The 26296-nt window shown below is 49.8% G+C and overlaps 2 protein-coding genes across 6 annotated transcripts in view; one reads left to right on the plus strand and one right to left on the minus strand.

The window, feature by feature from the left end:
• The window catches only part of SEPTIN11 (septin 11), a 59466-nt gene extending 48599 nt beyond the window's left edge, over window positions 1–10867 (plus strand). For 2 of the 3 annotated variants that reach the window (XM_061992029.1, XM_061992028.1), the window contains exons 8-10: window positions 2002–2134; window positions 3172–3359; window positions 7116–10867. In XM_061992029.1, the coding sequence (XP_061848013.1) occupies window positions 2002–2134; window positions 3172–3359; window positions 7116–7131 (337 nt within the window). In that variant the 3' untranslated portion in view covers window positions 7132–10867. Of the gene's footprint in view, window positions 1–2001; window positions 2135–3171; window positions 5532–7115 lie in introns of all 3 variants that reach the window. The other variant, XR_009818385.1, reaches the window with a different exon arrangement.
• An 8168-nt stretch (window positions 10868–19035) lies between these two features.
• The window catches only part of CCNI (cyclin I), a 32487-nt gene continuing 25226 nt past the window's right edge, over window positions 19036–26296 (minus strand). For 2 of the 3 annotated variants that reach the window (XM_061992485.1, XM_061992484.1), the window contains 5 exons: window positions 26071–26205; window positions 22575–22649; window positions 22266–22406; window positions 21274–21504; window positions 19036–20705 (listed from right to left, as the gene is read on the minus strand). In XM_061992485.1, the coding sequence (XP_061848469.1) occupies window positions 20247–20705; window positions 21274–21504; window positions 22266–22406; window positions 22575–22649; window positions 26071–26205 (1041 nt within the window). In that variant the 3' untranslated portion in view covers window positions 19036–20246. The remainder of the gene's footprint in view (window positions 20706–21273; window positions 21505–22265; window positions 22407–22574; window positions 22650–26070; window positions 26206–26296) is intronic. The other variant, XM_061992486.1, reaches the window with a different exon arrangement.

Here is a 26296-nt window from a genome sequence, read left to right on the forward strand (position 1 = left end):
TGTGTTTGGGAATCGAGTTACTCTTATAATCTGTGTTCATGTGTTTGTTTACTTAAAAAGCCAATTCACTTGTCATCTTTGTCTGTGAGAAGCTGCAGGAATCCCAGTTGGTTTAGACTGTTATTCCTTAGGGCTGTGAGTGGTTTTTTTCATATGCAGCTGGAGTTGCTGGGCCAGTTTCTCTGAGAACATTGCTTCTCTGGAAGTTGGAGTCACTTCAGCAGAGAAGTAGCTTGCAGGCTTTAGGTTAGTGGCAAGTTTTTACACTTGAAGCTGGGATTAGCATTGAACCTGAGACAATTTAACAGAAAACCCTGCCACCCTTGCTCCTACGTGCCTTTTCCTGCTTGCCCATCACCCATTGTGGTTTTGAGCTTTGCAAGAAATTGTTTGCAACGCAGGATACGATTAGCAGTGTGCAGAGTTTTCTGTTTCGGTCCGCAAGGCTCTGCTGCTCCCTAGTATAATGTCACTAATTGCAGAGGCAGTTTTTGATCATCGATCAGTGAAGGCTAATCTTCCTTCAGAGTTTTCCTAGGCTCTAGCCAGGTGCTTCAGGAGGGTTTATCCATTTAAGTTGCAGTGTCTGCAGTCAGAGGATGAAATCCGTGATTGAATTTCAGAGAGGTTTTGATCAGAGTTCCCAGGTCTCTGTTTGCTGGGAGTGGACTGGCTCTTGATTTAGTTAAGAATCCAAAGATGCTTCTTGCCACCTTCTTCCAGGAGAAGATTTTTGACATTTTTAGGATCAACATTTTGGCTTCAATGTGTGGGAAGCTGGTGTGGTCAACTGGAATCGTGATTCCTCCAGGGTGGCCAGTGCTGTGCAGCAGCAGCTTTGGGCATCCTGTCTGACGTATTTTAAGAGGCAACTGAAGTGCCCATCAGTTAGCAGTGTTAAACCCAAGACTTGCATTTCTCTGTATGGTTTTGTTCCTCAACTCAACACTCCCACCCCAACAAGAACCATGCAACAAAAAAGCCAACAAAAATCCCACCATGTGCCAGAAAAGGCAAAAGCTCAGCTTTGATGACATTGAGATGTTCCACTAGACCAGTGGTTAATGCGTTCCCTAAGGACACGGGTGCCACGTATCTCTGTGATATCAGTCGAGTTCTCATTCAAAAAATGCCTTTTCAAAAATGCAGCTTGGGGGAAATAGTTCTCATTCCCACACTATCATTATGGCTGAAATATCCAAATCCATTTAAGGAATAAAGTGAAGAGGAATTTGGCATCCGGGGTTCCTCAGAGACTCTGAAAATCTCAGAGGTGCATGGATAACATATTTTGTGTCCCAGATCTTTGCTGTGGTATCTCAGTGCTGGGGAAATAAAGGAATGCCAAGAAGTAGAGGGGGAAACAAAGGAATGAAGGAATCCAGCGATGTGGCTATTTGGAGGAGGAACGCTGCTGCTCGTTTGCAAAGGCTTAGCCTCCCTTGACAGCTAAAGGAGAAGGAAAGGTCTCCCAAGGTGACTTTATCTAAGCAAAGCCCCTGATCTGAATCCATTAAGTAGTGAAAATTAATTAATTGTGTCAGTGTCATGCTTAATGAACTACTTAAAGCCATATTTTACACTCTGATACGTCTGTCTCTACCCCGTGAATCTTCAAATGGAGAGATTCAGGCCAGACGGGTGGAGAAGTGACAAGGTGTGACTCAGATCACAAGCCGTGTGAGCATCAGGGATTGCTGTAGATGCTTCGTAGTGGCCGTTTATCTTTGAGGACAGTCGTGCTGCCTGCAAAGTGATCTGCAGGATCCTGAACAGAGTGCTCGGGTTTGTTTGCCAAATTGTGTCCCGCTGCTGCCACCTAGCACAGTAGCGCTGGGCTCGGTGGAGGTATCATGTCTCTGTTGTGGTCAGAGACCTCTGACGATGTTTTGTGACAAGGCCATGCGATAAGATCACCAAAGGCTGGAAACTCATGACTCTGCCTGAAACACAGCTCTGACTTTTCTTCTGTTTTGTTGTTTGGGGTTTTTTTTTTAACAGTCTCCAAGAGACTTACGAAGCAAAGAGGAATGAATTCCTGGGTGAACTCCAGAAGAAAGAGGATGAAATGAGGCAGATGTTTGTCATGCGAGTGAAGGAGAAGGAAGCAGAGTTGAAGGAAGCAGAGAAAGATGTGAGTATACTGTAACTCCGAGGGCTGTGTGTGAGGGTTTAGGCTGAGGCTTTTCCAAGAGAGCCCTGGGAAGGTGACCATCCAGATTCCAACACCAAGCCTACAAAGGTGCTTGTTGTACGTAAACAGTCTCAAGAGGCAGGTATGAACTCAACTCTCCGTCCTGCCTTTTGGGGTGATCCCGTCATCACATAAGTCTCTGCCACTTTTCTGTGCCTGTAAACTGGATCGGGAGTATCCCCTGGTGTCGGGCAGCTGGAGGAGGATACGTACCTTGGAGCATGCGGGAGGTACTGCAGTGTGACAGTATCAGCAGCTGTGGCACAGAGGTGTCAGCCTTGCAGTGCCCTGGGAGTCCTCGCTGCTCTCTCACCTCTTCAGTCCCACCCGAAGGAGAGAATATGTTTGCTACTCAGTGTTATGTTGATTTGTGGTGGATCTTCAGCTATGGTACAGCCAGCACTGCCCTTCAGCGGTCTCATCTTTCTGGAGACTTTCAGCAGGTAGAGGGCAGTAAGTGCTATTTACTGTAGTTGTAGAGCTCTTTGTGAGCTGTCCTACTGTGATTTGCTCAGTGTGTAGATCAGCACTTACTGCTGTTGGACAGAGTATGTGCCCTGTTAGGGAAGGGAGCTCTTTCTGGGGGCTCACCGAGGAGTGTGTGCTTCTGCAGAGGTACAGAGAAGAGCCCCCAGAGATGGATATCGCCCTGAATGGCCCTGTTTTCTTGCTTTGCACGAGCATGAGAGAGTCCACCAGGTACAGAGCAATGAGGTACAGAACATAGGGGTTTGGAACTGTCCCAGAGGCCTGTCATATTCCTACAGCAACTTAAATTCCTGCCATCTGTTTGTGTGTATGTGTGTCAATTGCAGGGCTTTTCTCACTAAGTCAAGTGTGCTCAGTACAGGCCAATGACTTGGTGTTAACACAGTGAGGCCTCAGTGCCAGCAGAACTGCTTTGGGCATAATTACCTGTAATTGGAGTGAAACATTTTTCTCTTCCCATCCAATTCTCATTGTCTCTGTCCTGGCAGCTTCACGAAAAGTTTGACCATCTAAAGAGGACTCACCAAGAAGAAAAGAAAAAAGTGGAAGACAAAAAGAAGGAACTTGAGGAAGAGCTGAACAACTTTCAAAAGAAGAAGGCAGCAGCTCAGCTATTACAGTCACAGGCTCAGCAGGCAGGTTCTCAACAAACCAAGAAAGACAAGGACAAGAAAAAGTAAGCGGATGTCACCCACATGCTTTGTAGGGCTTATTACAGTTTGGGAGGTTTTTTTCTTTCTTGATGCATGTCTGTAACTGCTTTTCCCCATTACCAGACTGGAAACTGGGATTTTATCAGCCTGACAAAATAAAATATTTTTTTCTAAAGGGTGGGCCAGGGACATGATCTTAATGGGAGAGCAATTGAATGGTGGAGGTTTGACTTTTGATCTGTCTAGCATCTTCTGGAACTTTCTGGGCTCAGACTTATCTGCCTGAGCCAAAATTATTAAGGAGGTCTCTACCCATCCTTTCAGCCAAGAGTAGTCTCCAGTTCCCATTCCTTGAGGTTATAGTTGTACATAGAAGTAGATTAAAAACCAAAACCACCATGTTATTTTCACATGGGAAATGCTAGTGCCAAAAGTGAATACTGGGAAGCTTGCTTTAAAGACATGAAGTTCTGTTTATTTTTGTTGGGGTTTGGGTTAGTTTTTTTTCTAAAACCGAGCTACTATGGTACTGTGAGTGCAGGTAAATGGCATTTGTGGTTGTGTCGAGATGGCATGATAAGCCAAGAAACCCATAGTTTTTAGTAAAGATGATGGCACTGTTTTCTACTATTTTATATTTGTATGCTAGGATATAATCCGATACCCTCCAGTACTTTGAGACTGTGGCAACTTAGAAGCTGGAGGAACATTGCCATTAATTTGAGGTCGGAGTTGAGTCACTGCAGAGTGCTTGCTGAAAACCTCGAGCTCTCAATTGGTTCACGTTCACAGAATCTCCTTCTTGCAGCCTGTGCTTGGAGATGGCTATGTTTAGCTTGCTGTTAGTGCAAGAGCCCCCTATTTATTACATGATACTGGCTACTTCACCGTGTTTGAAAATCCACAACATGAGACCTACTTGGGTGTGATACACGTAGTGAAGCCAGACGAACCTTGCAGAGGTGAAGCAGACAGCACATGGCTTGTCCATACAGAGCAGCCAGTCAGATTACTGTAACTGAGGCTGCTTTGAGGCCTCCTGTCATCATTTCCATTGGCTTTTCTCGTACCTAGTGAGGGGATACACAGATCCTTTCTGGGTCATCTGTGCCAATGGCACTAGTTGATAACTGCGATGGGGAAAGCTGTAAAGATGGTGGTGCAGCAAACCTCACTAGGAAATGCTCCTTTCACCCCTACATGAAACCAACAGTTCCACGCTTCTCTCAGCAGCCAACAGCAAAGGCGTGCATCCCTTATAGACTCTGGCAGAGTAAGCTACTTGAGTAACAGTAAGCTGTCGCTGCTGGGAGAACCCAAGTGCTGCCAGGGATGTGGTGTAGTCACTTCTGTGTCTCTTGCTGATCTGTGAGCTGTCTTACGACGTGAGCCAATGAGATTCAGTTGTATTGCATATATGCTAGTGTATTTTTCTACTTTGGGAAGTTACACTGATGCTCGCTGCATGGCCCTTGTCTCCACTGCTGGTTTGATACCCATCACGTGTTGCTTCTGCCCCGGCTTCTCTGGGAAAGGCGGGGAGGGCCCAGGGCTAGTTCCTCAACTGATGTAAATTGATGTAGCTCCTATGGAGCCGTGCTGCTTTGAGCTAACTGGGAACCTGGCCTTTGGCACTCCCTGAAATACAGGGAGTGATTGTGTGCTGCATGCTCTGCTTGGGTAAAGAAACCATTCCAGACCCATCACGTGTTACGTAGAAACAGTGACTGTCGGCAGCTAACGTCCAAGTGTGCCGAAGTGCCGTTCTGCAGCGGTGCCTGTAAATAGGATGGGCTGAAACACCAGTCCTCTCTCATGTGAGAGTTCACACGTGGTGACCCATTTTCTAAAAAGAATAGAAAATTTTCAAGATTCTTTCTCTTATCTCTTAAAAATGTTAAGTTACCAACTCTGTTTAACAGCTCTGCAGTTGGGGTTTTTTTTCACCTTAGATCTGAGACCAGTGAGGTAGATAATGGACCGGGGGAGTTTTGTAACTTTTGGTAGTCAGTGTTAGCTACTGGTTGCTTCTATGAAGTTGGCTGGCATGTGCACAATGCTGTGGGTGTGATACATAGATGTTTCTAGCAACCATGACAAACACAGTTTCTGCTTTGCTGATGCATTCACAGAAATCCAGTCTTGAGGAACTTGCACGTGTTTTAGTGTGTCCTTTCAGTGTCGCTCCACACCAGGTGCTGTAACTGCTTCACTTGTTCTTTAGTGTCTGAATTACTAACGGAGGCTTTAAAAGGAAATGCTGATGCTTCTGCCTTGTAGCACGCCTTGGTTTTTCTAAAGGCTTTAAGTTCTTCCTTGTGCTCTAATGACAAGCTGCAGTTTATTTAGGTAAGGCTTTCAACCTTTCTCTGTGCTCATATGGACTGTGGTGGTTCTTGGGCAGTGGCCAGAGGAAATCCTTGCCATGCACGATCCTTGTAGCTTCCCTTGAGAGTAATTCCAGGGAATGCTGCTTTCTCAGGGTGGGCTCAGATTTCTCCAACTGGGACAATGGAGACTTCCCACTGTGCTGTGCAAGCTGGAGGGAAGGCTCAGGGTGAAATCTGCTGCTAGCCTAACTCCATGAGGGAGAACTTGGCTCTCTTGGCTTCCAGACTATTTTTATAGGAACAATTTGTCTTTTGTACTTTTTTTTCTTTCATAATCTATTTCTCAGATTCCCGTAGGTTATATGTTTTTCATCTAAAATTATTGCAGCTCTAGCCTGGTGAACAGAAGTGTGCTGCTTTCAGGGCAGCACATCTCTCTACCTCAGGCACCCGTGTGACTGTAGAATAGACATATGCTCAAGTATTTTCCCGAGTGTGGGGATGAGCATACTTACCAACTCCCTGCCGTAATTTTGGGATGGGACTGTGCTTCAAACCTCAACAGTCTGGAGATGGTTCCTGGCAATGGACTTGGCAAAACCAAATGGGAGTAGCAAATAGCCTTCTGGTGCTTGCCTGTTGTTTGGTAGATGGCCACATGCATGCCTCAACACACGCTGTTCTGTTACTTGCTCATCCTCAACCCGCCCTGGGAGCTGAGACCATCTGTCTGGGCTCTGTTTCTGTTTATTTCAAGCTACTTCTGAAAACCAGATGAAAAACTTTTTCCAGTTTCCTTTCTATATAATAGTTTCCAGTCCAGTGTGACTGGTCTGGCCATGCTTAGTCCTAAATCAGTCCCTGAGCTCTACGACACAGCTACAACCTGAGCTGTAACACTTACATCAGGGCCCAACCCAACACCTGTAAAAAGATGTTTGATGGTTGTTTGATATCTGAAGGATCTGACTTGGATCTGGAAGCCAACGTTTGAAGTGCTGGGAGATGTCATGGTGCCAGGTCAGAGATACCTGAGTTTGGGTCAAGGCTAATGACACGGCCTTCTGTGAGAGTGCCTATGTAAAGTAACCCAAACCAGACACCGGCACCCATACCCCTCAGCTGAATGCACCTTCTGAAAAAATGCAGCTTAAAGACACCAACCATGGACAGACTGTAACCTTGACTAACTTATGTACTTAGTTCTCCAGTAGTTCTGCTCCCTCAGTTTTATTTTGCTTCTGCTTGTCATAGGCTAGAGTAGAGCTCAGCCCTGAGGCTTAGTTTCGTAGCAATTCCACAAGCCATCTGCATGCCCACCCACCAGAGCGGGTTGCTGGTGTTGGCTCTCCCAGCTTTCTTTGATTTGGTTTGGTTTTTTTTTTCATTTTGAGTTAAATCATTGCTAACTTTTTTTTTTGTATTTTGTTCTTTTTTTTTAACTTGCAGTGCAAGCTTCACATAAAGCCTGTCAAGCCAAGGATGTTCCTGCATTCACCTGCTTTTGCAGTAATGTGTCTCTGTCGTCTGTTTTCTTTCTTTTTTGTTTGTTTTTTTCCCCATTTTTTAACATGAATAACTATTAACTCATCTAATACCACAGTGGGAACAAGAAGGAAGGATTGGGTACAGGACTGTATGCAACTGAAATTCAGGGGTGGGTGGAGGGACAAGGTAATGATGGCACATATTTTTCTCATCAAAACAAGCAGCATGAAATCACTCTTGGCCCCAAATTTGAGAGTCAGGACTGGACACCAGCAGCTCGGGTGAGCGTCACTGCCTGGATTGGGTGCTCAGTGCCGCTGGCCTGTGTGGCCCTCAGAGGACCAGCAATTGCTGCTGTATGAGGGTCACAGCCCAGTGCCCACGTGGCTTAAACCCAGGAGTTCAGTCCAACCCATCTGCCTTCAATAGCTAATCTGTTAGAGCAAAGTGAGTCCCGCTGGTGGGGAAGAGGGAGGGGGATGTTGTGTGTGTAATAACAAAAGTTTAACTGACCTTGCATGCCGTTACATTTGCATGATATTTTTTATTAGTTCCTGTTTTTGTTGTCTGACTTGATCATACTAGTTGGCTTGGATTTATTGTCATGTGCTGGCCTATCTTTACAGCCACCCTTCCAGTTCAGTTAGTAGCTACCTGCTGAATGCCACGGTGTGAGCCCAGCGGCGCTGTGGGTGCCTGGGAGAAGGACCATTTCTCCTTCCTGCCTTCCTTCTTTTACTTGCTTGAACACAACCTTTATGGTAGCTGGCTTCCAATGTGCATGATCTTAGCAAGACTTAGCAGCCCTTACAGAACCAAACGCTTGGGCAAGGGGCAAGACAGAACCTTCCACATCTCCTTAGAGCCCTCGGGAGGATTCCTGCATGCACTTAAATACAGCCTGGTAAAGCAGAATTTCATGTTGAGGGAGTGAGGGTGCCTGGACACACCTCCCCACACTCTCCAGCAGCTCTCCTGCACCATGCACAAGGTGTCCTTCAGGTGGCCCTTGAAACGTGCAAAGGAGATGTAGCATAAGCTAGGCCTGGCCCTATGGCCAGCACGGCGTGGAAATGGATCTGGTTAATGTGTGTTTTCTATACCATTGCTTTTTGGACAGAATTTTTCCCTTCCTTCCCAAGAAGTGGCAAGCCATGCTTAACCTTTGACTTCTGGATTTCTTTCTCTTCTGCTGATGTACAGCCAGCATTTCCACTGCTCCTGGCTAGGTAGTCTGCTCTTCCTTTCTTTAGAGCACTCTCAAAAGTAACTCCACTTAAGTCTCATGCACGGCAGCTCTTTGCTCATTTCTGGGTTGGAATTTCTTTCCTTTCTGGGGGGAAAAAAAACTAACCCAGGGAGAGTTATCACTTTTTATGACATGTTCAGTTGGGAAAAATGTGTTTGTGGGTTAGGTTTTTGGGTTGTCTTGCTTTTTAACCCACACTGCTTAAAACATGGCCATGGGAGGAGGTGATCTAAACACGGTGTCAAAGATTGATCAGAGATAAATAAGCTGGAAATAAAACAGCTGAGCTCTTTCTCTTCTTTTTTTTCTTTTCTTTTTAATTTATAAATGTCACCACCTGGTCTTATCAACCATGATGCACTTTTTGTCAGCTTAAATAGGTTTGCTAGGGGGTTGTTTGTAAAAATGAAACTATGGGTCGTGTTGCTTCTGGCAAACCCAGCTTTAAAATCTTGAGTTATCAAGGAAGAAGTTTGGGCTTTGGCATGAGTGTTTTACAGTCACATCATATGCACATCACAGGATGCTCGTGGCAGTATGCTTTGCTCGTGGCAGTATGCTTTGCTTCAGCTGTCTCTGTGCATGTCTTCTTCTTAACCACCAGCATTTTGTGCCAGGAAGAAGACTTAAACATTCATTTGTCCCACTACATTTAACAGCCCTTCAAGGTACGTTTGGCTGGGGAAATTGGCTGAGTCTAGCTTTTTTCCCTTTTTTTTTTGGGACAGAAAGCTGTGGCCAAGTACATTAATGTATTTTTGGTTGAGTTTTTCTCCAGCAAAAAGCAAGCTGTTTTGGAGAAAATGGGAATAAACCCTAAACTTGCAAAAGATAAAGGTACTGTTTTGGCTTTTTGCCAAAGGAGGTGCTAATGGGTTATTCTTTTCCCCCTCCTTAAACCCCTGGACCATGTTTAGCTTGTTCCTGCTGCACTTCTTTCTTTTCTTTACTTATACCTTTTTTCACAGTAGCCCCTGACTCTGCATGAAGTAGATGAAACACTCAGATCTAGTTGGATGTGCTTTCACCTCTGCATGTAAGTACAGTAGTAAGAGACTCACTTTTTCTGCCTCACTACTGATACGCAACCAGTTGTGGTTTTCTGGAGGGTGCTTTAAGTCCGCTTACTTACAAGTGGCATGGTTAAAACTTTCTGCAACCATCTGCTTTGGCTGAGATGCTGAAAAGATGCTGTAGGGAACACGACATGCAGCTCCTGTTGAATGCCTAAAGCAACCCTGTGCAGCTGCTCTGCATGCTTGAAGCCAGCTGGTGAACCTGCGGGCAGAGTCAGCAAAAGCCTTGACCATGCATTAGATGGCAGTGCCAACTAGATGGTAAAGCTGCACCTTCCTGACCAGTGGACTTCAAACCTTAGAATGATATGAAGGAGCAGGAAAGCACAGTGAAATGTGTGTTTCTGGGATGGTCTTGTTCCCAGGGTATGGAACAAACCCCTAGAGTGGGAAAACAAACAAAGCTCAGGTGGCTGAGAAGGGACCATGATTGCTCCATAGAGGTGGGCACGTGTGTGCCTGGCAGAGGGCTGAGAAGACAGAGGTGACCATGGGCTTGTTCCCCTGAGGCCTTGCTGGGCTTGCCCCGTTGCTTTCCGGGAGGGCAGCAGGCAGGAAGGCACCCTTTGAGCTCATGATCCTTAAATGCATCGCCTTGTCCCTCTTCTGGAGTGTGGGGCTACCAGGAAAGCAGTGACACCCAACCTGGGCTCCTCTGCAGCCCCAAAACTGCAACTGCAACTGGTGTCACTCCCTCCGTGTGCTTTTGACAGCTTGAAATCCCGTCAAGCACATCTGTATCTCTGTGTCACTCTTTAAGCATGGCTTTAGTTAACGTGACCAGTGTTTCTCAGGTGGCTCTCACTGCGCTTCTGAAAATCCCTGGTGAGAATGGAAGTGTCTTTTTGTGTGTGATCCTATCAGATATGTCCATTTGACTCCAGTTCCCACTCGCCCTTCTAAGCTGTTAGAAAGAGTGTGTGTTTGCCCCTTCTCCGAGGAGCCTGGTTGCATTTGCAGTGTGTGATATCCATGACGCTCTCATCACCGTTCATCAGCATGGGACTGTACAAATATGAAGGGTTTTTTAATTAATGGAAAATAAAGCTGTGAACAGCGGTAGAAATATTGTATTTGTATACATTTTTAATATCCTGATTGCCTTAAACTATAGATGTAGAACTTTATTACCTTGCTATTTGGAAATAACCCATGTTTGTAACTAAATAATTGTGTAACCTACATACAGTGTTAATGCAAATCATATGTATGCATCTGTTAGATATTGTCACCTTACTTGATGGTAAAATATTTCAGTTTTTGAATTACAAATTGAATAATAACCTTCTAGCATAAGCTCAGTTATTTCTTGTATGTGCTTTAGGCTACGTACACAAATAGTGCCAACACTTGAAGTGGGGAGAGGAAATATATTTTTACCCAAAAGCTCTGGTCTTGGCGTGGCCTCTGTGACTCTGTTTTGCTGCTGCCGTGTTGTAACGGTGCGACAGGGAAAACTGGGGAAGTGCGAGGTTTCCCAGCAGGCCGCCTCGTGCCCTTGAGCTGCCTCTGTAGGTTTGTGCTGGCCTTTGTCACTGGCTTTTTGTGGCAGTCGTGAGCTTGTTCTCCAAACCAGCTGGTATGTTGGAGAGGCACAGGCCTCCGTGGTGTAGCTGGTTCGTGTGACCCAGTGCACTCCCTCCTTCATGGTTTCCTTTCTTGAAAATGTTGCTCCTCCTTTTTTTTTCCCTCCTCTCTCACTCTTTCATTTCAATTCTGAACCTCTGTTTCTTTTCTTTTCTGTTTTTCTCTCTTTCTGTAGCTTCTTCTTTATGTAACCATCACCTTGCCAAAGCCCCCACACCCCCTCTCCCTGTGGACGGTAGGGCACTGGAAGAGCCTGCAGCTCCGGGCCCCCTGCCAGAGAAGAGCCACCTCATTCTTCCGTCGGTCTGCCCTCCTGTCCTTCCCCTTTTGTTTCCCACCCGTGTGTCCGAGGGTGCGCTGTGCTGTCTGTCTCTGTGCGGGATCTGTCTGCTCCCGGCGCATCTCCGACATGAGCCAGGCTACCAAAAGGGCAGAGGTAACGGCTGGAGGAGGGAGCTGGGCCGTCGTCGGGGCCATCGCGCTGCCTTAGGTGTGTCGGGGCTTTTCCCCCTCCCCATTTTCTTCCCTTTTGCTGCGGCGTGCACGGGCTGCTGCTGCCACGTACAATGACAGACGGTGGATGCGGGTGAGTGTGCGTAGCCAGAGGACTTCATTTCTGCCTCCGAAGATGAGATCTGGCTGCTTTGGACGTCATCCACAACTTCATCACATGCCATGCTCCTCTGCTGTGTGCTGAAGAGAAGTCCCTGGGCCCAGGTGACTCCTCATTCCTCGTATGCAGGGGCACGGAGCGGAGCTGGCTGAGCTCTGAGTGGATGGAGCCTGTCCTGGATGGCCAAATCTGCCATATTTCCTAGCTGATCTGCCTGTGTACGAGCAAAGTGGGTATCTCTTCTTGTCCAACTGAGCTGCACTGACTTGTACTTAGACTGAGGGCTTCGTTTTATTTCCATAAGGCCTAATTAGCAATTCTTTTTTTTAGACAGTCTTGAACGTGGGGTAGTTGTTTCACTTTCTAACTTGTTTACTTTGGAAGTGAATGCAGTCAAAAAGGCTTGAAAAGTGCTCTGGTCTTGTTCGAAGACAAAAACCAAAGCTTGTAAACTTGGTGTGTAGTGACCTCTAGCTGGTGTGGGACAGATGGACGGAGACACCCTGATGATCCTTGGGTGGTTTTTTTATTCCTTTAACCAAATACTAGTGATTTACTCATCTGTGAACCTTCATCAAGGAATTCCCCTCCTTCGATCTGCTGCAGAAAAGATCCTGTTGAATCATCTCAGTTTGGTCTCTTCCCGTCTGTGTGTGAAGCACAAAGCTGCCAAAGGTCTCTGCTGAAGTCTGCTGGGTTTTTTTCAGAAGCACAATATTTTTCAATGCTCTTCAATGACAAGAAGCTCCCTCCAGCCAGGTGACTTGTTTTCTCAAGTGGCAGAAGTACTTTCTCCTGGAAACCTTTGCAGCCAACTAAGTGATTTTCTAGACAGAATGGGAAAGTTTATTGAGTGTTGGCTTTGTGCGTGTGGCAGTAACAGTTCACCTGGTATGTGAAGGGACTTGCTGAGTGTTGCCCAGACTGGAGGGATATGAATATTTGCACAAATGTAGCTTAGGACATAACTTGCATTAATACTGAAAATGGAGCCTGCTCCACGCTGGAGGCTTCAGTGGGCTCAGGCAGTCCCTGCTGAGGGGCTGCTCTCCAGCCACCAGCGCTTGCCACGAGAGCCAGAGCTGGAAACCTTCCACTGCCAGCCTTCCAGGACAAAATAGGAGGCGATGCCTCGTGGGCTGAGGCTGGCAGACACGGCTGGATTAAATCCTGCCTGCATTAATTCTTCTCTTGTTGTGGGAAACTCTGTGGGTGCTCTGCAAACTGGGAAGGAGGAGCGTGTGCCACGTGCAGGACGGGATCCTTTCTGTTCCGGTAGTGCTGGGGCAGCAGTGCTCTGTGTGCAGTGGCCCACCCAGACTTGCCAAAAGTGATGGGTTGAGCCACACCTTTTCTCAGATCAATTAACCTTGCAGCCAGGGGCTGCTGTGGGACTGGGGCACACTGGTCCTTGAGCCCTGCTCTGCCTCCTGCAGGGCCAGTGTCACCTCCAGCCAGGGTCTCTGTGCCTGCAGGTGGTCACTGTTTACTCAGAAGCTGTCTTGCCCATTAAAATGCCCCATTTGCCAGTGCTGTGTCTCTTTTTTTCTAATGTTGGTGCTTAGGCCAGTCTGCAGCATCGGGCCCGGGGGCCTTGCTGGGGCTCATCTGTACAACTCTCTCTATGGTAGACTCCAGCTTGCCAAAGTACCCTGCTGATTGTTTGCTCAGAGGCCAGCCCACCCACCGGTGGCTCCTGCAGTATCCTACATGGTGTGCCCTCCCCATTGCCCCTGTTTTCAGGAGGGAATCCTCTCCTTTTGTTTCTCTCATTCCCTAGACTTTTCTTTGGGTTTTTTTCTGTTAAAAAGTTGTAATACAGGTTTATTTGGTGGTAGCAGGAGCTTAGCCTGTAAAATCCCACCATTGAGATTTTGTCCGTCATGATATATCTATTGTTATAGCCTCCATTTTTTTAATCCATCGTGATCATGGCTGGGCACAGAGCTGTTCCTCTGGGCTCTACCTCGTGTCAGGTCACCTGTGTTGTGCTGGTGACAGTAGTTTAGGACCCAGGATCAGTCGTGGGCAGCTGGGCATCACTTACTGCAAGTTGGAAGGTAAAAATCCAGATGATGGGGGGTTTTTTTTGTCCTGTTCTTAAAGAAAGGCTATCAGGCACTGCTAACCTAGTCATCTGGGCCCTGTGACTCTCTGAAATCTGTGTGTGATAGTAGGAAGTCATGGCCAAGTCTGCAGGTTGGCAACACTGAAGAAGTATCCTGATGGATTCCATCTGTCAGGTCAGCCCTGGGCCTTTCAAGCGCCTCTTGAGACCTTGACTGTGAGAGCATTTCTTCTGTCCTTCACAAGTGCTGGACTCTACTAGTGGAGGTGGGATTCAGAGGGATCTCGACCAGCTTGAATGTTGGGCAGAGAGGAACCTCATGAGGTTCAACAAGGACAAGTGCAGAGTCCTGCATCTGGAGAGGAACAACCCCATGCACCAGTACAGGCTGGGGATTGACCTGCTGGAGAGCAGCTCTGCAGAGAGACCTGGGAGTCCTGGTTGATAATAAACTAAATATGAGCCAGCAATGTGCCCTCGTGGCCAAGAAGGCCAATGGCATCCTGGGATACATCAAGAAGAGTGTGACCAGCGGGTCAAGGGAGGTTCTTCAACTCTACTCTGCCCTGGTGAGGCCTCATCTGGAGTACTGTGTCCAGTTCTGGGCTCCCCAGCTCAAGAGGGACAGGGAACTGCTGGAGAGAGTCCAGTGCAGGGACATCAAGATGATCAGGGGACTGGAGCATCTTCCTTATGAGGAAAGGCTGCGGGAACTGGGGCTGTTTAGTCTGGAGAAGAGGAGACGGAGGGGGGATCTTACTAACATTTAGAAATATCTAAATGGTGGGTGTCAGGAGGCTGGGACATCCCTTTTCTTGATGTTATCTAGCAACAGGACAAGGGGTAATGGGATGAAGCTGGAACAAAAAAAGTTCCGTTTAAACAAGAAAAAACTATTTCAGTGTTCAGGTGAGGGAGCCCTGGCACAGGCTGCCCAGAGGGGTTGTGGAGGCTCCTTCCTTGGAGGTCTTCAAGACCCACCTGGACGCGTTCCTGAGTGACCTGATCTAGGTGACCCTGCTTCTGCAGGGGGGTTGGACTAGATGATCTCTAAAGGTCCCTTCCAACCCCTACCATTCTGTGATTCTAAGTGGTGGTTCTTAACTAGAGGGGCTGAGGGCTAGGTGTCCTACCTGTACTGCTGCTGTGTCAAGAAGGTTTGAGGAGGGGCAAAACCCTTTTGTTGGTTGACTTCTAAACTCAAACAAGTATTTTTTTAAAAGACCTACGTATAGAGAAGCAGATAGACACAGACCCAACACTTACACATCTGCCTTTATTTTGCAGATGTAGAGTTTTGCTGTGCTAATGTTTTGAGTCCTGCAGACAGCTCTGGACTTGATGTCTTCAGAAGGACATAATGGAGTTAGAGAAGGGCACTAATGGTAAATGGGGTGGAGCAGCAGCCTGCCAGGTGCTACCGCAAAGGTTCGGAGGCCTCCGTTTGGCGAGCAGGAGCGGCTGTAAGCTGGAGGTTGCAGCAGGTGTCCTCTAGAGGTCCCTTGCAGCCCAAGTTTAATTGTGATTCTGTTACACAGTCCACCAAATTGTGATGGTGATGAATGTCGACCTGCTGGCTACCAAATCCTCAGGACTAGAGCCAGAGGGGCGCTTAGTTAGAAGGAAGTCGGCTCAGAACATAGAGGAGCTTTCTTACAGAGTAGGTAGGAAGCTTCTGCAGTTTGTTGCCTCAGGTTGTTGAGGCAGATGGTGTCAGCAGAACGCTTTGGGGTTTGTTTGGTTTGTTGGGTTTTTTTAAAGTTAATTTAATGGGGAAGAGAGCCATAAGGAAGTTTAAGGGGGGCAAAATCAGGATGGAGCACTGGACACCCATAACCTGGTGGTGGTGGGCGCTGGGGCAGAGGGAGGGGAACAGGGAACAGCAATCATGTATGGACACTGACAACAATATTTGTGCCTAGACAGGCATGTGGGACGAGGGGCTGAGTTGAGGGAGTGGTGCTGAGGCTTCCCCACACCTCGGTGCTGGGGGAGGGATGGTGACCTGCCCTTGGGCTCACTTCCTCCATAGCCTACACCTGCATGGGGAGAGGATGACAGCACAAGAGCTGTTGTTGGACTGCCCAGAGAGCTTCTTTGTCACCTGGTGTCACCAGATGTCCCCAGCAGAGCTGGGAAAACTGCTGCATCCACAGGAGTGAGCAAGTACTCAAGTTTAAAATCATACTTGTGGGCTTAACCCTCTTGTCACTGCTGGAGACTAACAATGAACTTTAAGATCAGCTCCCCAAATGTAGAGCTGGGAACAGCTTCCAGGCTGGACCCATGGCACAAGATGGAGATGTGGGTTGCCTGCAGAGGGGACTCGCCAGTTCCTCACAGGTGGACAGCTGAGTCCCCTGTGTCCGGTGAGAGAGAATTACTTCATGAAAGGTCCCCCAGGCTGAGCAGGGCATGTATCCTTGTCTCTCTGAGGCAGCATTGTGGAGAAAACTGCAGAGAGGTTACTGCTGTCATGTCTTTGAAGCAAACCCTTCAGGAGCAGAGAATAAGGGCTATGCAGCCTGTGAGGGTGAGCTGGGGATTACTGCTGGAGAGCACTTGAAACAAGCAGCAGTGCTCTTGGGTGCTCCCCAGGTTTTGGGAGGTTGCACTGAGTAATAACATGTGTGATTTTATGCATGCTGTAGTTTTATCCCAGCACTCGTGAGGGAGTTGAGGCAGCAGAGAACTGAGCCTGTGTTTGAAGCTGGTTTCCCTTCCAGCTGACTGTCCTTCTGACCTGTGCTCACTGCCGGGCTCCAGCCTTCCCTGCTCCAGGCCCCACTACAGCGGGCAGGCTCTGCCCTCAGCTTCTGCAGCAGGCCCTGGGCAGGAGGCACTGGGATGCTCTAAGTTGTGGGAAGGCTACAGGCGTATGAGGAGTCATGGGCATCGAGGGATGTTCTCCTGTGGGTAACAGGGAGCCCTGGCAGCACTGCAGGACAGGCCAGTGTTCTGGCAGCTGAATGACACACAAGTTGGCCTGCTGTCATAGCGAGGCGATGGCTGGGGGCCATGTTGGGCTGTGCCATCACCTGTGGAATGGGGAGATGGTTTTTCTCTCTGGTGATGCAGGTTATCTCTGAACAGGCTGGCCCTCGCTAGGTGGGGGAGCTGATCTGGCTGGGATGTGCTTCATTTTTCAAAGGCAAGGCTGTCTTTTGTGACTAAAAAGGGGATGCTCAGGCACCATCAGTCTGCACAGTGCAGCTGTGTGTTCCCTGGGCTCCCTGCTGGCCCCAGATGTCCCGGGACACAGGCAGCCACAGCACCAGCAGCAGCAGGACAGCTGTAAAGCTGAAGACCACCTTGTCACATCACTGTGGTCCCTGCAGATCTGAACCTTGGTTTCTTTTGTTGGTGGGCTTGGCTGGATCCAGGCAAAAGATAATTGGTGTGGATTTGTGCATGGTGCTAACAAAATCAAAAGGCAATCTGCTGCCACTGGGGCTGGGGGAGGGACTTTGTGTTTGTGACTCAGGAGCAGGAGGCTTCCTTGGCAGTGGGGAGGCTTTGAATCCTGCCTCCTGGGATGTTGGCCTCGCAGATATGTGTGGAGCCATGGCTTTGTGCAGCACAGCAGAGCTGGGAAGGTCTCTGGGCAGTGACCCTTCCCAGGGTGTTGTTCTTGACCACCGGAAGGGCCCAAAGTAAGTTACCCAGCACAGTTCTGAAAGCCTAAAATTAGGTTTGTGACTCTGGTGAACTATCCCCCTGCCCCTCTGCTGCCAAGAACCTTGTGGCTTTTCACAAAGCAACAAACCCAAGAGGCTCCTCTCCTCCGGCACACCCTGATTGAGGGCTGGTTGAGGCTCAGCAGCGAGCTGGGTCACCACAGGGCTGGTCTAGCAGGGCTGGCACAAGCTGGGGACACGCGTGGTGCCCTGGCAGTGCGGGATTGTGTCCTGTCACTTTGAGGCATGGAAAACAGTGAGACAGAAAGCTCTTACCTTAAAGCAGCTTGCAAACATGGTGGCAGCACAGCTGTCCAGCTGCTCCAGCACCACCCACACCTCTCCCTAGACTCGGCTTCCCTCCTTCTGCTCCAGCCAGGCCCCTGCCTGCTGGCACAAGCAAATTCTGTCCTCTTCCCAACCCCATGCCAGCTCCCCTCCTTGTGCATGTCTACAGGTGAGCTTGGACTGTAATCCCCACAAGCCCTGTGAGATGCTGCTGCCAAGCAGGGTGAGGGGGATGAATCGTTTAAACCAGGAGTGAAGGAGCCTGGCAGGGAGCAGAAGCCAACAGAAGGCGAGTCTTGTATCTATTGACTTGGTCTCCATCTCTCTTTTTTAAACCCCCGGTGTGTCTCATACCATTGGAAGCCAACTAAAATAAGCTATTGGCACACAAAAAATCCCCAGGGTTTTGTACCATGCAGACCACTAGTCAGGTGAGCCCTGGCTCACCTCTCTCTGCTGCACCCACAGCCTCTTTCACTGCTCCCTTCAGGGTAAGCTGGAGGAGTTCAGGGGCTGTGCACACAGACTCGCTCCCATGCGAAAGCGGCGGTGCCCAGGTTGGCTGCTGAGGGCTGTGGAAATCACCTGACTCTCATGATTCCCGTGATGATGTTGTTACACCTCATGCTGGAAATGGGGGCAGTTATTTTTGTTTAGAGCTATTTCACTGTGTAATTGAGCAGTTGTGTGCCTTGAGTAGTGAACACAGAAATCCTGCAGGGACAGGGTGTTGGGCGAGGGCTGTGCTAGGGGAGAGCCAAGCAGTGGGGCCAGAGAAAAGGTCAGGGACTGGTTATACCATAAGGACAACACAGAAGAAGGTGCACACCCCTTCCAGAAATGCAGCCTCAAGAGGTGATTTCCAGGACGTGGGCAGGAAGAGAGCAGACACCCAAGAAAAGCCTGTCCACAGCAGCCTGTGCCTGACATAAAGGGTGGCATGGGAGGCCGGAGGGGCTGGCTCCTCCCACAGGGCTGGGCAGGGACGGTGGTGAGACTATAGAACAGAATCCATGCTCTGAGCTGTCAGCTTACAGGCATGGGCAGGAACAAAGGCTGCACCAACTTTCTCATCAAGTCCACACACAGAGTGTCCCATACTCAGCCTGGAAGGGGAACAGCCTGAGAAGGGCATGAGGAGCACCAGAGCTGGGGCTCCAGCTGGAACTGCTGCAGAGACAGGGAGTTGTCTGGGCAGCTTCCAGGGCTGCCCCGCACCCCTACAGCCACCTTCTCCCAGGTCTGGCATGGAGCAGCTCCCTTGCAGCCACCAGGTAAAACGCATCCAGGACTAGGGTGAAAAGCACAAAACAAGACTTGGAATCCAGGACAACTTTCTTTATTGCTACCAGAAGGCTTTCATCAGTACAATGGCTCCAAATATGATACCTTCCTCAGGGCTGTGGAGAGAGCTTACAATTGGGACAGGTCATTCTGAGAAACAGAGGTGTAACATTTAAGAGAAGTTTTTCAAGGTTTTTACTCTTGGTTAGAGGTTACATGAACACAAAACTTTAGGGTTTAGGGTGTTTTGGTCTGGTTTTGTGGCTGGTAATTCCACACCTTTCAAAGCTCGGGCGTGTGCAGCCGCCCCAGCAGCTCCCCGAGCAGCGCTGCTCGCGTGCAAAGCTTATGGACACGGGGCAGAAAACACACTGCAGAATTTCAGGTCTACACTTGATGTACAGTCAAGTGTTGGTGAAAATCCACACTGAGTGCAATGTTTCTTGGTGCAAACGAGGAAAAAAAATATATTGTTTTTACTCAAGTGAGACAAAAACCTGTGAACTGCTTTCTGTGTTTGAAACTCCAACTATTCTAAGGGGAAGATGTCTCTGTGTCAGGTGCAGCTGCCCCAGCCGTCTGCCAGGGGATGTTCACGTTCCCCTGGTTATTACTGAAGTGGGGAGCAGCTTGCAAGCGTTTGCTTGGGGCTGGTTTGGTTTTTTCCTGACTGTCTTTTAATTTAAATCCAGTTTTTAAATATTCTCACGTTTAAACACCAAAGTGCTAACAAAACAAACAAGAAAGGTCTTTTCCTTCAGTAAGGAGAAAGCAGGCCGTGGTGAAGGGGGGGTAGGACAGAACATGGTGCACGAGACTCGCCGGGAGTTCGGAGGGGTGAGCGGAGAGCGGGCGAGGGCCGGATGGAGGTGGCAGGGAGAGGTGTCAGTGGCTGGGAGACCCGGGACAAGGCTGCACAGCTCATGTGAGCTCTGGGACACGGAGATGGGTTACAACGCACAGGAGCAGGAAAACAGTGGAACCGACAACACTAGAAAGAAACAATTTTTGCTACTTTTTTTGTTTGGTTTTTGGGTCTTTTTTTAGCTTTTTATACTTTTTTGTGTTTTTAAGTGCTGAAATAGTGGAACTAGAATTAAGCCGCACAAGAAAATTAAAATCGAAAAAGGGGTGGGATTTTTTTTGTATCCTTTTTTTTTGGCTCCCTTCAGTTCAGCCTGACAAGGTACGGGCCCTGCTCCCCCCGCGGCCCCAGGGGCTGCAGCCGAGCGGCTGGCGCGCGCTCACACCTACATGACAGACACCGGCTGCAGGGGTGGACACGGGGAAACGCTGCCCTCCTGCCTGGAGACATCGGCGCCACAGACAGAGCCCACGTTTTCCAGAGCCACTACCTCTGGGGCGATGTCTTCGTTGTAGAGGCGCTTGATACCGTCGTAGAAGTCGTCCACTTCCATCTCTTCCACTTTGCGCTTGGCAGAGGCTTGCTTGGAACCGCTGGACGCCGGCAGACGCTGGTAGAGCGCGGCTGTACCTGAGACTGGCACTTCTGGCCTGCCGTTGTCCTTGGAGAAACCCGGCCCTGGGACAGAGGAGGGCTGGCATTTGAACGCTCCTCTGTTACAGGTCACCAGGGTATGCTGGAGGGGACTGTAGACATATACAGGATTGGGCAGCAGAGAAGACTGCAGAGTGGAAAGGCGATGTGCCACCAGCTCCCGGCAGTGGATCAGCTGCGAGCTCTCCATCTGGAGGGGGAAGACAAGCACAGAGAGGGATGTTGCAAGATGTCTGCCACAGAGAGGGGAGCTGTTGGCCAGGGCAGGGCTAAGGCTCTGAACATACTGGCCACCAGTTCATCTCCTTTCCCGGGGACATGCTGGATGTGGGAGAAAGAAGGCGATAAAGGACCATGAAAGACTCCCAGCATGACAGCTCTGTAAGACATGGACCCCTGCTCCTCCTTGCACTCCTCATGGGAAAAGTAAGGGGAAAAAAATTGGGGAGCTTCAGGGTCTTTCTAGTGCTTGTCAGGCCACTCCATATGCTCAGAGGGACTGGCTCAGCAGCTAGGCAGGCCTTGCTCCCCCGTGTGCTATTTTCTCCCTGGTGCAGAGAACACCCATACGTGTTGGGGCACAGCTCCTCCCGTGCCACCCACTGGATGCATCAAGACTTTGGAGAACTGTCCCAACAAGCCATCCCCCGGGGCTGAAGCACGAGCATCCTCATGGCAGTGTGGCTGTGGGCAGCAGCAGGACGGCCCCAGCTAGCACTGGCGTGCGAAGCGCCAGCTCCTGCAGCAGCACCCCTCACCTGTGCCTTCTGGAGCAGCTCGATGATGAGAGCCAGCCAGTCGGGGAGCAGCTTCTCCAGCTCCAGGCTGACGATGGCCAGCGCCAGCATGGAGCCCTTGAACTGCAGCAGCTGGTAACAGGCCATGCAGTGCAGCAGCTGCTTGGTGAGTGCCGCCACGTGCTGAGAGGGGCTCAGCTTGGGCAGGACGGTCAGTAGCTGAGGCCTGTTGGACACCGCAACCGCGTGGAACTGGGGGGGAAACAAGCACATGAGGCAGTTGCTGTCACCAACGGGCCACCCCACAGGCACAGCCAGCTGGGACCTGAGGAAAGGCATGTGACATCTTGCTGGCGCACGAGGGTCCTCCAGCTTCACCTTCCAGGCAATTTCCACACCGCAGCAAAAACACCAATGCACCAAGTGTGGGTTCCACAGCTTGGCACAGCCTTTCTGGCAAAGGCTGCCATCTGCCCAGGGACCAAGCTTCCCAGGGCTCTGCCAGAGGCTGTCCCCTCTACCCTTTGCTCCCAACAAGGCTGGTTTGGCAGGTCAGCTGTCCAGACAAAAGCTCCTTTTTGAGCAAGCAGAGAGGAGGAAATGCAACAGAGAACCATGGACGCTTTCATTTCCTTTGTCTTATGTCATCCATAAACCTGGTTCTCTAGCAGATGCTTTTTCCTTGGTTCTGCTTACTGGTCTTGTGCTGCCTGGCACTTAGCTTTGAGCAAAACCACTAAAAACCAAGACTTAGAGGCAAGGTCTTCAGGAGCCCTGAGTCTTAGCATGTGGTTTAACGTGCTTCAAAGCAAGCCAAATGGCAGGCCCATGTTCTGGAAATTGCACCTGAAGTGTCACAAGTTTCCTCTGCAATTCTCTGGCAAGGCTTATTCTTTCCAAAGCTACTTGTATGGACAAACCATCCCAAGATCTTCACTCCCCTACAGCTAGAGTTTTTGTCTAGGTACCTCTCACCAACATACCACAAAGAATGTAAACAGCCCCTTACTTACAATATAAAGGAAATCCAGTGGCGTTGCCATGTGAAGATCCCAGTTCAGTTTATCCAGGATAATCTTCTCCATCCTGCGAATTTCAGCTGGAGAACAACCACAGAAGCTGTCCCGAGCCAACACCCTCAGTACTGGAATCCTCTGCAAAAGCCAATGCAAAAAAACAAGCTAAAGAACCAGTCATTATAGAAATGGCACAAAACACTTCATTCCTGCCCTGGCAAGTGCCAGCCACTGCCTGCAAGCAAAGGCAGCACTGGGGGAGTGTGGACTCAGACAGTGCTAAGGCAGGAAGAACCAAACAATTACCTCATCTTCCTCAATGGTCTTTGCAGCGAGGAAGAAGCAGCTGATTGCAATACAGTTCAAGTACTTTGGACGGGCCTACGGTAGAGAAGAGCAGAGAAGTCTCTGTCAATGTGATGCAAAAATTCTCCATGATCCTTTCTGGTCAGCCTCCCCTGAGCTCCAGGGTGCCCCGGCTGCCCATGTGAAGGGTTCTGGCTCAACAGGCTGCCCTCTGAGGTGGCGGCAGTGGTGGCAGCAAGTTGGGCCGAGCAGAAATCCACCCTGGTGGCAGAAGGCAATCCTGCCACACCACCCGCCGTGCTGCTCCCCTTGCTTCAGCGGAGCTCTGCTGGCACTGCTGCTGGGAGGCAGATAGACAGGATAGGAAGGGAAAGAAGGGGGCTGACAAACACTGTCCTTGCCTAGGGAAGTACAAAACACCCCTAAAAATCACATGTGTAATTTCACCCTGCAGTTCTCACAAAGGTAGCCCAGGGATTATCAAGGTAGAGCTGGTCCTTTCTACAGGGAGTTGTTTCAGGCAAGTTAGGTGAAATTTTGAGGGAAAAGGTGATTTTTCATGTGCATCACAAACTCCTTTTATGTGCCTGGCTCTGGGGTGAGGGGGGCACGCAGGATGGACTGGGCCAAGCCCACACTCTGAGCATGGCCCATCTGCTGGGGTTGGGCTTGGCAGCCACCTCTGTCTGTCTGACAAAGGACCTCGCTCCCAGTGTCAGCTTAAAAACCACAGGGCGCCTCCACCTGCTCATGGTGGCCAGGGCCAGGGCATGCAGCCAGCTGCAGAGCCTAGCCCCCACCTCCAACAGCCAACTGGCACCTCTGCCTCTCCTGGCCACAAAGGGGAAGCTGAAAGCAAAGGTAAGTGGGAATCCTGCACTGAAAGTCCACTTACAAGCTGAACTGTTGCTATGATTTGTCCTTGCTGGGTGAATTTTGGCAGGCACAGCTGTGGCTGAAGGGTCAGACACTGCATATTACACTTGTGCAGCAAGCTGGTAAGAAATCCTGAGCACTGTTTCCAGAAAGCAAGAGACTTTTACCTACACTCAGCCTCAGTTGTTTAAAAAGGACCATGCTATGCCTAGAGCTCTGCCTCTCTGGTTCCAGTTAAACTTCAGCTTGTTTAGGTGTAGAGAATCCCAGCTTGGGGCGGGGCATGTGCGCACAGGTCTGCTTGGGCATTCAGGTATCCCTGAAAGCAAAGACAGTAAACGCCCTTGGGGCAAGACTGAAAATTGCTCTGCATCACGAAGGGAAACCAGGGAGCACAAAGCCCCGAGCTGTTTGAACAAGGCTCACCTAGACAAAACTGTCTTTCCACAGTCCTGCGCACTGCCTGAAGCACACAGGGGACTCCTTTGCAGACTCCTTGGCTGCTGCAAATTACTGACAGAGCAACTGTACCCAAGGGCATTGGCTGGTGAGGTATTTAAATCTACTTCCCACCTCAGTGTTTCGGTACATCAGCTGCTTAAAGATCTCCTTAAACATAAGAACTTCCATGGCTTGTAATTAAAACATTATTGATATTTATTAATAATTTAAAGGGTAGGTTAATAGATGATGTCGCTTTGTCTAACAGATGAAGTGACATGGAAATGTAAGTGCAGAGGCTGAACACAGGCTCCTGCCGTGATGTGCCCAGCAGCCCAGAGAGGGCCGGGAGGGGACTGGGCACACACACAGGGATGCTGCAGCCTGGAGAACACCAGGAGGGGATTGGGCACACACACAGGGATGCTGCAGCCTGGAGAACACCAGGAGGGGATTGGGCACACACACAGGGATGCTGCAGCCTGGAGAGCGTCGGGAGGGGATTGGGCACACACACAGGGATGCTGCAGCCCGGAGAGGGCCGGGAGGGGATCGGGCACACTCACAGGGATGCTGCAGCCCAGAGAGCGTCGGGAGGGGATTGGCCACACACACAGGGATGCTGCAGCCTGGAGAACACCAGGACGGAATCGGGCACACTCACAGGGATGCTGCAGCCTGGAGAACACCAGGAGGGGATCGGGCACACACACAGGGATGCTGCAGCCGGGAGAGTGCCGGGAGGGGATCGGGCACACGCACAGGGATGCTGCAGCCTGGAGAACACCAGGAGGGGATCGGGCACACGCACAGGGATGTTGCAGCCTGGAGAGTGCCGGGAGGGGATCGGGCACACTCACAGGGATGCTGCAGCCCGGAGAGTGCCGAGAGGGGATCGGGCACACACACAGACATGCTGCAGCCCGGAGAGCGCCGGGAGGGGATTGGGCACATGCACAGGGATGCTGCACATCTGCCCAGCACGGAACGGAGCTGAGCACATTTGGGAAGACATGAAGCCACCCTAAGTCTGACTGCACAGCGCATGGCTGAGGAACGGCTCCCATTTGGTTCAGTGCCTGGTGCAGGTGCAACACCAGCACAGCCTGTGGAATGAGCCTCAGTGGCACATTTACGGGGAGCAAAGAGCAGCAGGGCCCAGCTGCAGGGAGCCCAAGTGCTCAGTTTTAACTTGGCTCTGTTAAACAGTTTCTGTGGCATAACAGTCTTACAACCCAAGGGGCAGGTCATTCTCCAGTGAGTCAGTACAGGGGCAGGGGACAGCCTGCACCCATGCCCACCTGCTGCCTCTCTCTCACGTCCCTCTGGCTTGACATCAGCATTAAGCTCTGTCTGTCAGACTGCACTAGCACACTTGCCAGGCCCAAAACTCTCTTCATTTATTTGTTTCCTCCAGCTTGTTCGCTGCCAGCAGGTGCTCCCAGCAGTTCTAGGTGGTACAAATGAGACTAAATGCAGTTGAAACACTAGAGAAATTAAGGGGTGAGCAGGGATGTTCCCTGTCTTTTCTATCAGAGGGGCACTGGGCCTAGGTTTCTAACTGTGGGGTAGAAGGCATTTGTTTTAGCTTGTTCTGAGTCAATTAAGGTTAAGGTAGAGAGTTCTCTATTTATCTAAAGCCTAAGCTCTACACAGCCTCTTTTTCTGATTGCTTAAAGGAACAGGTGCTGTGCTGGGGCAAGTTCAACACCCAAACCATGTTACAAGCAGGCATGTAGTTGAAGAGGAAAGTTCTGCTTTTCTTTTGGGTTAATACACATTTAAATTGATGAGCTGCATTGAATGAAAAAAAAAGAGGCAATAGAAAGAGGGAAAATATTCTTGGCAGATACAAGTACTGGGTCCGTTCCCCATGTTTGCATTAAAGCAACAGCTACTGTCACTGGGTGAAACATGACCATGTAAAGAACCTGCCCCGCAATGTTCCCAGGAGCAGAAGCAGCAGCAGGAGCAGCATGTGGTGCCAGTGCCACCACCAGCATCAGCCCTGCAAGCGCTGCAGGTACCATCCGCCCCGTGCCTGGCTGGGAGCGAGTGGGGTGAGAGCAGAGGGAGGCCGGGAGTGTTCTAGACAGACCCACCACTCACACTGTGCACACAGATGCCCGAAGGGGTGCCAAAAATCTACTTCTGTGTATGTTCATCGGCCAATATTTACCTTTACTGCAGCTAAAAACCTGTCCAAAAGGCTGATGGCCAGGGCGAGCGTTTCTGGATAAAGGTGGAACTGGTATTTGAGCTTGGCCAGCCACTGAATGACCTCATCCCTCTGCTTTGGAGAAATGGCTACATCCTGCGGGAGAGAGAAACAAACTGTGCTTACACACAGCCTGAGCAAGTTGGAAGAGACCAAGCGTTTTACCTCCGCAGGCGTTATGCAGCGT

This window comes from Colius striatus, chromosome 3 (assembly GCF_028858725.1).
Source record: "Colius striatus isolate bColStr4 chromosome 3, bColStr4.1.hap1, whole genome shotgun sequence".
In the NCBI taxonomy this organism is placed as follows: domain Eukaryota; kingdom Metazoa; phylum Chordata; class Aves; order Coliiformes; family Coliidae; genus Colius; species Colius striatus.